Source organism: Pseudophryne corroboree, chromosome 5 (genome assembly GCF_028390025.1).
Source record: "Pseudophryne corroboree isolate aPseCor3 chromosome 5, aPseCor3.hap2, whole genome shotgun sequence".
Lineage (NCBI taxonomy): Eukaryota > Metazoa > Chordata > Amphibia > Anura > Myobatrachidae > Pseudophryne > Pseudophryne corroboree.
The window spans coordinates 375,674,730-375,688,644 of record NC_086448.1 but is presented as its reverse complement, the minus strand read 5'-3'; the positions used below and the strand labels follow the sequence as shown (position 1 = coordinate 375,688,644).

General features: G+C 39.3%; 1 protein-coding gene across 9 annotated transcripts in view; it reads right to left on the bottom strand.

Moving 5' to 3' along the window:
* Positions 1-13,915, bottom strand: part of BRD9 (bromodomain containing 9) — a 351,813-nt gene that overhangs the window by 62,200 nt on the left and 275,698 nt on the right. For all 9 annotated transcript variants that reach the window (XM_063922671.1, XM_063922669.1, XM_063922670.1 and 6 more), the window contains exon 13: positions 7,638-7,749. In XM_063922671.1, the coding sequence (XP_063778741.1) occupies positions 7,638-7,749 (112 nt within the window). The remainder of the gene's footprint in view (positions 1-7,637; positions 7,750-13,915) is intronic.

Genomic DNA, 13,915 nt, shown 5'->3' with positions numbered 1-13,915 from the left:
ATATATATATATATATATATATAGACACTCACACATCTATAAACACACACAGGTTGAGTATCCCTTATACAAATTCACACATTTTTGAGTCCCCTGCTGAGATAATGACATATATACAGATATATTATATAGATATATATATATATATATATATATATATGTATATGTGTCATTATCTCAGTAGGGGAACCAAAAATGTGTGATTTTGAATAAGGGATACTCAACAAACACATATATATATATACATATATATATATATATATATATATATATATTTATTATATACACACACACACACACACACACACACACACGGGGATGTTACAGGCTGAAGCACTTGGTCAACTGCAACACAGAGTATGTTGTGTACAAGATCACTTGTGATTGTGGTTTAACATACGTAGGAAAGACGAAAAGACTAACTAAGATAAGAATTCAGGAGCATATGAGAAATGTTAAAAATAGGTTTCTTTCTCATAGTCTCTCAAGGCATTATGCTGAGAAGCATAATGCTATAGTGACGAGGGACAATTTTTCATTGACGGTTTTAGAACATATACCAGCAGATCCAAGAGGTGGAAGTAGGGATTTGAGATTATCCAAACGTGAAACGTACTGGATATACACACTCAATACTTTGGCCCTTAATGGCCTTAATGAAGATGTAAATATAGTTTCCTTCCTTTAAGATCTGAATTGATCATCTTCCAATTTCCCTGCTTAATAGTTAATAGGGCTTACAAGGGCCCTAACATAATAAAATCTAAATGTTTCCGGTGTAACACTTCCCATGTAATGGACAATTGTACCATAGTTGTATAATCCTATATTATAACCACCTAATTGTGGTCATTTCATGATATGATGTCGTATTACAAGCTGGTGATAAAAGTGGGACATATTGATATTTTATGTTGTCAATTGGTAATAATTGTAAATGGGGGATCATGTTGATCTAAACTGCTTTTTAAATGGTTACACAGTCAATTAGCTAAGTATGTACAGTCTGTCTAGGTCAGATGGAATCACAGAGCACATCTAAATATTGATTATTGAGGCCAGATTATTATAAAAATATTTTAAGGGTATATAGAATGAAATCTAACAACACAATTTAATAGCACTTAGCACTTAATTAATTGTTAAATTTTATTATCACTGAAAGATTAATAAAATAATGAAAAATTGTTTATTGATCAAGTAGAATTTAATATACTAAAGGAGGACTCTAGTAATCTATTGGTCCTTTTATATAATATATTATTCCCAACCTAATAGGATTAATCAATAGAAAAAACACTCTTAAGCATTTTGATCAAATATGAAAAATATAACAGATCACAATTTAACAAAATGGATTGCATGTAACATTAGCTAAATAGGATAAGAAAGCAGTTAATTATAGACACGATGGGCGCTGCAAAGCAATGACTATTCATGACATCACAATCGAAATCGGAAGCAGCAGCAGCTGGAACGCACGCCGGAACCGGAAGTAGCGTATGTGGAACACACACCGGAACCGGAAGTAGCGTTTGTGGAACGCACGCCGGAACCGGAAGTAGCGGTCGTGGAACGCACGCCGCCAGCGACGATGGAACGCAAAAGCGTTCAGTACTGTTAATGTAAAAGTATACTAATACATTTCACTTGTTTTGAAATTCATAAGGCAGAAGGTCTATTAGTTAACATTATGATTGCTGCAGACTGACTGAACACTGGATGGGAGCATTAAAAATAAGTAAAAGTAGTTAATTACCTAACAGGAAATGAGGTCATATGATAGGAGGTATAAATATCAGCCCCCGTCCCCACCCAGAGTTATAGCTGTGAATGAGAATCCTGAGAGAGCACTAGGGTAAGTACCATTACTAATAGACACCTTGATATTATTGGAAAAAGAACCCACATTTATGAATTAATCTCTTTTCCAGGATATTGACTCAGTTTGAGTCTACTATAGTATACTCATTCAGAATTGGATTTGTCAATTTACACCCAAAAGGTGAGCTTTAGACGTTCCCTCATTATTTATAAATTGAAACAATACAGCTGCAGTGTTGGATTTCTTACTATCAATTTGATATAGCAGCAATTTCCATAAATCAGACCAAATTTGAATAATTATGAATGCAATTTAACTATCCAGGGTTTATAATATGTAATACTCTGCAGTTCAATGAGAAATAAGTATTAGATCTAAATTAGAGCTGTAATTTTGCAATAAGGCATGTTAGGCGTTGTCCTGACTTATAATGGCTGTTGAATTGGTCATTACCCAACATTAGAAGTAGGTATAACATAAATATTGGAGAATGGGGTATGACATAATTTGGGATTAATAATAACCATGTGTTAGAATCTATACAAAAATACAATTTTTGATCAGCTATTGAGTTCAACATGGTCCCTTATAAATAGTGCAATTGTACTGTATATATAAGAACTATTTGGGTTCATCCCATTTGTAAAATAAATATTGCATATGGTTAGGCTTTAATATATGTAATTTAAGTGAGAATCTGCTGTTTATAATTAATGCTGTTAAAGATTAGTCATTTTCAGTGTATATATATTTTTTATATTTCCAATTCATAGGTCACTGTCACAGCAATTTTTCTTTTTATATACATTGGTGAACTTTATATGATAGACACGAATATTGGAATGTGAGTAGTTCTGTTTGATTACCTATGATATAATGGAATATACTTATCTACCATTATCTCTGTTTTGGATAATAAGCAATATATTGTTGCACTCAACGGTGATTAATTAAGTGATTATTATGGCCATTGGTAGAGAGTTTATTACATCTATTCCTCCATCACCCGACTATGTTTGTTCCTCCTTCCTCGATTTTGTTTCTAATTCCTGTTGTACATGTATATGGTCACTCTAATCTAATATCAATTCTGATGGTGACATTTTTAGATCTTCTATCTTTGAGAATATTGTACACACCCACGGCAAAAGCTGGATGGGATTTTGAATCTTACAAACTTTGACCATATTGGTATGTAAGTAGAAAATTGAAATCTAGTAAGATCGTGATAAATGTAATTAGCATATAGTTTATTTCCCTCTTTCTAACAACCACTCAGATTACGACCCCTGATGAAGTCCTGTATGGACGAAACGCGTTGGGCATTCACGCATTTATGAATTGAACATACTTCTGAACGCTTTATTGGAAGAATTGATATTCGATCCAATTGTGGATATCACCAATACAGAATTCGTCAAGATAACTATCAGTCTGTATTGTTCATTTATGGTACAAAGCCATTTGTATGTTTTATTGATGTTTTTATATAATGTTACAGTTTTTACTGTTAAATTTTAAAAATAAATACATCTGTTTGTGACATCTGAGGTGGTCTAGCTCCCATGAGAATCTCTTTTTTCTATATATATATATATATATATATATATATATATATATATATATATATATATATATATGTATGTATGTATATGTGTCATTATCTCAGTAGGGGAACCAAAAATGTGTGATTTTGAATAAGGGATACTCAACAAACACATATATATATATATATATATACATATTTATTATACACACACACACACACACACACACACACACACACACACACACACAGGTTGAGTATCCCTTATCCAAAATCCCAAATTTTTGGGTCCCCTACTGAGATAATGACATATATATTACATATTATGTGTATATATAGATATATTATATAGATATTTAATATAATATATAAATATATGTGTCATCTCAGTAGGGGAACAAAAAATGTGGGATTTTGAATTTCGGATAAGAGATACTCGACCTGGAGAGAGAGAGAGAGTGAGATAGATAGATAGATAGATAGAGATACATTATACACATATACACACATTTATTTATATATATATGAATTATGATTACAGTTAAAAAGTCTGAGTGGATTTTAATTGAGCACAAATACTTCTGTTCAGAAAGTTCAAATATGTTCTATGGTGAATCTTCATAACTACTCACAATGGCATTTGAGAAGTGTAAACCACAAACTTAGCATAATACTGTAAAGGGGGGTACTCACTGAGCGATATTCTAAGCAATCTGACTAGATTGCTTAGAATATCGTCATGATCGCTCCGTGTGTAGCCCCCTCAGCGATAGCGATGCGTGGCCCCGCACATCGCTATCGCTGCTGCTAGATTGGCCTGCATGCAGGCCAATCTAGCGGGTCGCTCACTTCACCCGCTGGATGAAATGAGCGGCCCCCCGTCTCTCCCCGCACGCTCAGCACAGATCGAGCTGTGCTGAGCGGCAGGAGAGATGTGTGCTGAGCGGTTCGCTCAGCACACATCTCTCCTGCATCGGCCCGTGGGTACTGGGCTTAAGAACATGTATGTTCCCATGTGTTATCTTTTACACCACAAGTCACTGAAGATGTAATGGTGTAGAAATACTGTCCGTGCTGACAGTCACCTGACTGTAGAATCAGGAAAGTTTAAGGTAGATGAATATTAGACTGAGCACTTTGTTCATGTCCCCTCTGGAAAACTGCTTACTTAGTATCCACTTGTATAAATGCCTTTAGGTTATTAGAATGACAAAAAATGAAGCATCTAGCATATGATTATAAAAATGTGAATTACTTATTAAAAAATAAGAATTTACTCACCGGTAATTCTATTTCTCGTAGTCCGTAGTGGATGCTGGGTACTCGGTAAGGACCAAGGGGGAACTGTCTTCAAATAGAGCATCCCCTGTGTGTGTGGTGTGTCGCTTTTATGAGGAGATCATCCAAGTATGTGATAATAGTGACACCTTGCTTCCGCAGGAGCACCATCATACCTGCCATTACCTTGGTGAAATTGGTAATGACAATCCCGTACCGCAATTCTGAGGTACGCCTGATGAGGTGGATAAATGGGGACACGAAGGTATGCATCCCTTATGTCCCGATTCATTTCAGGCTTGCAATGACCGCTCTTAGCGATTCCATCTTGAACCTGAACCTTTTCAGGTATATGTTCAGGAATTTTAATTCAATATGGGTCTAACTGAACCGTCTGGTTTCAGGATTATAACATGGTCGAATAATAACACCCTCTTGTTGAAGGAGGGGACCCTTGACCACCACCTGTTGAAGATACAATTTACGAATTGCAGTTAACACTGGCTCCCTCTCTTGGGGGGAAGCCCGCCGGGTCCTCGGTGAGGGGGCATCTTCTCACAGTCCAGCCTGTATCCCTGCAATACAATTTCTATTGCCCAGGGATCTAACAGGGAGTGAACCCACTTGTGGCTGAACTTATGAAGGCGTGTCCACACCGGGCCTAGCTCCGCCTGTGGAGCCCCAGCGACATGCGGTGGATTTTTGTAGAGGCCGGGGAGGACTTCTGTTCCTGGGGACTAGCTGTGTTGTACAGCTTCTTTCCTCTGCCCCCGGCTCTGACAAGAAAGGACGCACCTCAGACTTTCTTGTTTCTTTATTCGAAAAGCTGCATTTAATAATGTCGTGCTTTCCTAGGCTGTGCAGGAATATAAGGCAAAATATCAGAATTACCAGCTATAGCTGTGGAGACCAGGCCCGAGAACCTTTCTCCACACAATCCTCAGCCTTCCATATGCCTCTTAAGTCGGCATCATCTGTCCAATGTATATTCTACAGGACACGTCAAGCAGAAATCTACATAGCTTTTGTCTCTAGGACCCAGTATACTCATGTCCCTTTGGGCATGCTTTATAATTATATATCTATCACTTAAGACAGCATCTTAAAATATTTATATGCATACTAGGGTCTCAATCTCTGCTGATAAGGTACCTGTCCACGCTGCCACAGCGCTATAAACCCATGCCGACACAATCGCCGGTCTGGGTAGTATACTAGAATGTGCACACTATCTGCAGGATCCCTGAGAATAGCTAGTGCAAACAGGACACCCAAGGGGAAGATTCTCAACACATCCTGGCCCTAGTGGGGAAAGGATACAGCCTGAGAATTCTCTTGTGGGAAGCTGCCGTCTCTTGTCTGGAGATTCCCGCTCTTTTTCCTCATGAGAGGAGGGAAATTTACCTCAGCATTCTTCCCCTTAACATGTGTACTCTCGTGTCAGGGACAGAGGAGTCATCAGTGATATGCAAATCATCTTTTATTCCAATAATCATATATTGAATATCTTTTAGCCCTCTTGGCTGTAACTTTGCATTATCGTAGTCGACAGTGGAGTTAAACTCCGTGTCGATACTTTGTTATTTTGGATAGTGAACATAGAGAGACTCTGAAGGACTCTGTGACATAGGGACAGACCAGGGTAGATTTCCTTTCTGTTCCCTAACCTTTTGTGCAATAATTTTACCTCAGCACTTACACATATCCAAACAGGTGTCGGCGTTGTTGACGGAGACACCCTCCCACACACTTATCCGCTCTATCACCTCCTTAGAGGAGCCTTTTAACTCAGACATGTCGACACACGCGTACCGACACACCACACACACAGGGGATGCTCTATTTGAAGACAGTTCCCCCTTGGTCCTTACGGAGTACCCAGCATCCACTAGGACGTCAGAGAAATATGCTTACAATAATTCACTAATAATCAAAATTTCTGAAACATTTGAAGTGCATTATTCCTACTAGAGTGTAGTTGGTAAATACAACAAAACAAAGGGGCAGATGTATTATCCTGGAGAAGGCATAAGGAAGTGATAAAGCAGTGATATGTGCGAGGTGATAAAGGCACCAGCTCCATTATGTAAATTAACAGTTAGGAGCTGATTGGCTGGTGCCTTTATCACCTTGCACATATCACTGGTTTATCACTTCCTTATGCCGTCTCCAGGTTAATACATCTGCCCCAAAGTGCTATAAGTCAGTCCCAGTTAACCATACCCTGTTCCCTGCTTCTCCAGCCCAAGATATGATATTCTTGTTTTCCAATGCGTTTAGGCCATTTTCATAGTCTGTTAAGATGTATGTATCATTCACAGTATTTTTAAACTGTATTCAGTGTTTGTCATTGTGTTGGTAAATATCCTTGTGTCTGATCAAGCAACCCAAAGTGCACAGAAATCACCAAACCATTACTCTCCAACCTACACACTCCTTGTCCTCTCTCCTTTCAGTGCAATGATCAAAACACATACTGTGACAGCTGCTCTGTTACCAGTGGGCTTAAACTGGGAACACACTAGGCGATAAATGCGCCAATCTGACAGAGTGATTATCGGATTGGTGGGCACCCGTATACATTGAGCAATTACTTGCTCACGGTGTAGTTTCTTATGATTTCTACTATGGGATCGGGAAGTCAGGAACAATATAGAGCTGCCCAATAATTGACAGTGGGTACTTAAATTTGCACCAAAGATCTTAGCAGTGGAGGATTCAATCCCCATAACTCTACAATGGAGTTTTACTGAAGAACGACAAGCAGTATGCAATGTTTTTGTTAATGTGATTGACAATAAGCTTTCAGCTTTATGTAACAAGGAATGCTATATGGGAGGGGTTGTCCAAAAATAAACTTCTGTCGCAGTCAACTCCAAATCAATCACTTTAATTATAACTGAACTTATTCCACAGCTGGTACCTAAATTAAATGTACCCAACATACGTGTATGGGTGAATCATTTATAGATGACTAAGAAAATGTACCTGTTTTAATTGATAAAGAATTTTGGAATGATCTCCTTCTGTTATCTGATCCAGCATGTCATTCACCATTTTATTTGCATAGCCTCCAGAGTCTTTAGCAAACTCTTGTAAGCTGAAAGAAGAATTTACAAATTGTAAGTACAGAGAGATCCAAAAAGTCCAAAACAATCACTCATAATCTGCTTGTTATTCTTATACCCATTCAAACTGCCTTCACAATTCATCTGCATATTTCCTTGGAGTGTCCTACATATAACTGTCTAAGTAAGGAAGGTGTGGTCTACTGTAACCCACAAAAACAAGCGTGGAAAAAAACTACAGTGGCTTTTCTCTGTGATAGATTCACATTTTATGTACAGTGTTTTATCACTGAAATCAAAATAAAACATTTAAATGGCTATAGTATGAAGATTTTAATGGGGAAGGATTTGTTCAATCCATTTCTTCAGTAGTCTACATGTGTTTAAAACCAAAAATATGTAATACCATGGCAGTTTACAGTACAGTCTATCAATGTAATGTGAAGTACTCCTCTGATGAATAAGTTTTTGTATGTTTGTGGTTTGGAGGTTTCTGTAGCTGCAGACCAGCTGTATGCACTCATGTTACAGAGTATCTCAGAGTGAGGTTATACAGTAGGTAATAATGTTATTTAAATATATATGAATCTTAGAAGGGACAATAAAAACGATAAAAAGGTAAAAAGGTATAGGTTTCAGATACCTCGTTCAAACGCTTTAGCCAAATATGAAAACTTGTATGAGGTCATATACAACTGCATATTATGATGACTACACAAAAATAAGGAGATTTATGGTAAGAACTTACTTTTGTTAAATCTCTTTCTGCGAGGTACACTGGGTTCCACCGGGAATAACATTGGGGTGTAGAGTTGGATCTTGATCCGAGGCACCAACAGGCTAAAAGCTTTGACTGTTCCCAAGATGCACAGCGCCGCCTCCTCTATAACCCCTCCTCCGTGCACAGGAGCTCAGTTTAGTTAACCAAATCCAATGCAGTAGCAGGTAAAAGAGACAACAACTGTTAGTAGCCACATGTAACACATTCTCACGGCAGGAGAAGGTACCAGCGGCTAATGCCATACAAACCCAAAGAAGCTAAGTGCGTCACGGTGGGCGCCTTGTGGAACCAAGTGTACCTCGCAGAAAGAGATTTAACAAAGGTAAGTTCTTACCATAAATCTCCTTTTCTGCAGTGGGGTACACTGGGGTTCCACAGGGAATAACTTCAAGGAAGTCCTAAAGCAGTTCCTCATGGGAGGGTACGCACTGCAGTGGGCACAAGAACCTTGCGTCCAAAGGAAGCATCCTGGGAGGCGGAAGTATCGAAGGCATAGAACCTTATGAACGTGTTCACTGAGGACCACGTAGCCGCCTTGCACAATTGTTCAAGGGTCATACCACGTCCGGCCGCCCAAGAAGGTCCAACAGACCAAGTAGAATGGGCTTTGATGGTGACAGGAGCTGGAAGACCAGCCTGTACATAAGCTTGTGCAATCACCATTCTAATCCATCTCGCCATGGTCTGCTTATTAGCAGGTCAGCCACGTTTGTGAAAACCCAAAAAGGACAAAGAGGGAATCAGATCTCCTAAGAGAAGCTGTTCTCTTTACATAAATACGGAGAGCCCGTACCATATCCAAAGACCGCTCTTTGGAGGATAAACCTGGAGAGGTAAATGCCGGAACCACAGTTTCCTGGTTAAGGTGGAAAGATAACACCACCTTAGGCAAATAACCAGGACGAGTTCTAAGAACAGTCCGGTCACGATGAAAAATAAAAAAAGGGAGACCTATAGGACAAGGCATCCAAGTATGAAACCCATCTAGCAGAGACAATAGCCAGCAAGAAGACCTTAAGAGTAAGCCACTTAAGGTCCACAGACTCAAGAGGTTCAAACGGAGACTCTTGTAAGGCGTCCAGAACTACCGACAAATCCCAAGCAGCCACAGGCGGGACATAGGGCAGTTGAATCCGTGAAATACCCTGAGTGAATGTATGAACATCAGGCAGAGTCGCAATTTTTCTCTGAAACCATATCGACAAGGTAGAAATATGAACATATGTTAGCATTCAGTTATGGGGCAGTTGTCTGCGGGGCAGTTGTCAGAAGTTTAGAAATATACGAAGTTTGGAAATTACAAAGTTAGTAAATTTTAAAAAGAACAGTTAAACCAACAGTTAGTCTACATATATCTCACTGAATATGGACTGATCAGCTTTCTATATATCTTTTCATCTCACAGGTATGTTGATTTCTGCTTGCTGGTCCCTACACCTCTGCATTAACCCACAGACATCTTCATGCTGTATTTTCAAAAGTATGTTGATTTCTGCTTGCTGATCCCTACACCTCTGCATTAACCCACAGACATCTTCATGCTGTATTTTCAAAAGTATGTTGATTTCTGCTTGCTGATCCCTACACCTCTGCATTAACCCACAGACATCTTCATGCTGTATTTTCAAAAGTATGTTGATTTCTGCTTGCTGATCCCTACACCTCTGCATTAACCCACAGACATCTTCATGCTGTATTTTCAAAAGTATGTTGATTTCTGCTTGCTGATATCTACACCTCTGCATTAACCCACATACATATTCATGCTGTATTTTCAAAAGTATGTTGATTTCTGCTTGCTGATTCCTGCAAACTATAACTCTTGATCTCTATTCACACCAATGTATATTTTAGCAGTGTATGTAATTGTATTTGTAGAATATTAGTACTTGCTTATAGCTGATATTATCTCTTGTATAGATGCTGGTCAGTGGAGTGGAGTTTATTAGCATACATGGACTGGTGTTTACTTAACACAGGGTAATATAAGCCCTTTGATTAGATGTCCAATTAGCTTCAGCTGAAGCCTTTGTAAATTAGAACTAGTATATGTTAGCATTCAGTTATGGGGCAGTTGTCAGAAGTTTAGATATATACGAAGTTTGGAAATTACAAAGTTAGTACATTTTAAAAAGAACAGTTAAACCAACAGTTGAACAAACATTGAAAAACATTGGAAAGCAGGTAAATCTACCATTTAACTAACATTTTCCATAAGCATTTTCCTATCTATACTTTTCTCTTTATAAACACCATGCTCCACAAACTGTTTTTCCTCATAGCACTTCATGGTATCCTCTATAAAATGACATCGTCCTTCACTATTCCTGTTATGTATCGCTCTGTACACATTGCAGCCTCATTAATCCACTCCCCTCTTATTAACACTCATGAGCTTTTAACCTATCTATGTACACTAACTGTCACATCCTCAACCTGTCACCATAAGAAACTATCACACACCTCCCCCAACTATACCTATCTCTCTCTTCTTCTGCTTCTACTAGCTGGTGACATATCCCCAAATCCAGGTCCCATCCACATACCACGCTCACATTCAGCTGATTCACAACGGAATATAAAATCAACAAACCTTATCAACATCACTTGTCTCCCATCTACCTCCAAGTCACTAAAATGTGCTTTATGGAATGCACGCTCTGTTTGCAACAAAGTAACAGCTATTCATGACCTTTTCATAGCAAGAAAATTCAATATGCTGGCTATAACAGAAACCTGGCTCACACAATCAGACACTGCCTCCCCTGCAGCACTGTCACATGGTGGCCTCCACTTCACACCCCCCCCCAGGCCTGGTAACATCAAAGGAGGGGGTGTTGGAATATTACTGTCCAAATCTTACACGCACATTGTTTTACCACCTGTTCCCTCACTCACATTTACATCCTTTGAAGTACACTCTATTAGAATTTTCACCCCTTTCTCTCTGCGTGTTGCAGCTATCTATCGCCCACCTGGGCAACCCAAAAAGTTTCTGGAAGATTTTTCTGCATGGCTCCCTCACTTTCTATCCTCTGACATCTCCACCATCATTATGGGTGATTTCAATCTCTCTATTGACAGTCCACAATCTCCCCATGCCTCTAAACTACTCTCTCTAACCTCCTCTCTTGGCCTCTCCCAATGGACTGACTCCCCTACTCATCAGGAGGGCCACTGCCTTGATCTTGTATTCACCAGACTATGCTCTGTTTCTGAACTCACTAACACTCCTTTCCCTCTCTCAGATCACAACCTTATCACATGCATGCTCTCCTCCATTACTTCAAACTCCATGTCCCTAAAGTCTACAGGGACACCTCTTACCCGCAGAAATATTAACGCTATTCATTTTCAACAACTATCTACCTCTCTGCAACCACTGCTTTCACCAATTTCTACATTCACCTCTCCAGAGACTGCTGTGTCACACCTTAACCAAACTCTAGTAACAGCACTTGATGAAGTGGCTCCAGCTACCCATCACACTCCACGTAGACTTAGATGTCAACCGTGGCACTCTAAATACACTAGACACTTACAAAAACTCTCACGAAAAGTTGAACGCCAGTGGCGTAAATCTCGTAGTTCAAGTGACTTTCTCACATATAAGACCACCTACCACTCTTATCGTACTGCTCTGGACACTGCCAAACAAACATATTTTCAATCTCTCATCTCTGCTCAAGCCTCTAACCCCAAGCGACTTTTTAATACATTTAAATCACTTCTTGTCCCTCCCTCACCTAACCCACCAGCCACTGTCAGTGCGCAAGATCTTGCTTCCTATTTCAAGGACAAGATTGACAAGATCCGAAATGAAATGGTATGCTCTTCCACAGCAAGTGACCTGCTTAATTCCCTGCCTGAACCCTCTAACACCTTCTCTTCCTTTGATCCTACAAATGAAGATGAAGTATCTGCACTCTTTTCATCTGCCTACTCTAATACCTCTCCCCTTGACTCTATACCCTCACAAATTAGTAAAGCTCTGTCTACTGTGCTCATCCCAACCTTAACGAAAATCTGTAATCTCTCCCTGTCTACTGGTATCTTTCCTTCTCTATACAAGCATGCAGTGATTACTCCCATTCTGAAAAAACAAAACTCTGACCCGAACTCTCTCTCTAACTACCGTCCCATCTCTCAGCTCCCATGCCCCTCCAAGATACTGGAGAGACTTGCCTACACTCGCCTCACCACTTTCTTAACTCACACAGCCTACTGGACCCACTTCAGTCAGGATTTCGTGCCCAACACTCCACAGAGACGGCACTGACTAAGGTAGTGAATGATTTGGTCACTGCTAAATCTAAAGGACATTACTCTCTACTTATTCTCCTTGATCTCTCTGCTGCTTTTGACACTGTTGACCACTCTCTTCTCATACAAACACTACAATCCCTAGGTATTCAGGACACAGCCCTGTCTTGGTTCTCATCCTACCTATCTAATCGCTCCTTCAGTGTTCGTTTCTCTGATTCCACCTCTCCTTCGCTACCTCTCTCAGTTGGAGTACCGCAAGGCTCAGTCCTAGGTCCTCTGCTTTTCTCTATCTATACCACATCGCTTGGCAAACTAATCAACTCTTTCGGATTTCAGTACCATCTGTATGCGGATGATACTCAAATCTACCTATCCTCCCCTGATTTGTCACCATCTGTATTGGGCCGTGTCACTGAATGCCTTTCTGCCATTTCATCTTGGATGACATCTCGCCACCTCAAACTTAATATTTCCAAAACAGAATTACAGGTTGAGTCTCCCTTATCCAAAATGCTTGGGACCAGAGGTATTTTGGATATGGGATTTTTCCGTATTTTGGAATAATTGCATACCATAATGAGATATCATGGCGATGGGACCCAAGTCTAAGCACAGAATGCATTTATGTTTCATATACACCTTATACACACAGTCTGAAGGTCATTTTAGCCAATATTTTTTATAACTTTGTACATTAAACAAAGTGTGTGTACATTCACACAATTCATTTATGTTTCATATACACCTTATAAACACAGCTTGAAGGTCATTTAATACAATATTTTTAATAACTTTGTGTATTAAACAAAGTTTGTGTACATTGAGTCATCAAAAAACAAAGGTTTCACTATCTCACTCTCACTCAAAAAAGTCCGTATTTCGGAATATTCCGTATTTCGGAATATTTGGATATGGGATACTCAACCTGTAATTATATTTCCACCGGCCAATAGTAGTTTCCAACCTGATATCTCTATCACTGTTGAGAACTCTGCAATCACCCCTACCCCACAAGCTCGCTGCCTAGGTGTCATTCTTGACTCTGAACTGTCCTTTGTTACCCACATTCAATCTGTCTCAAGATCATGTTACATACATCTAAGAAACATATCCAAAATACGCCCTTATCTTACACAAGACACAGCAAAAAC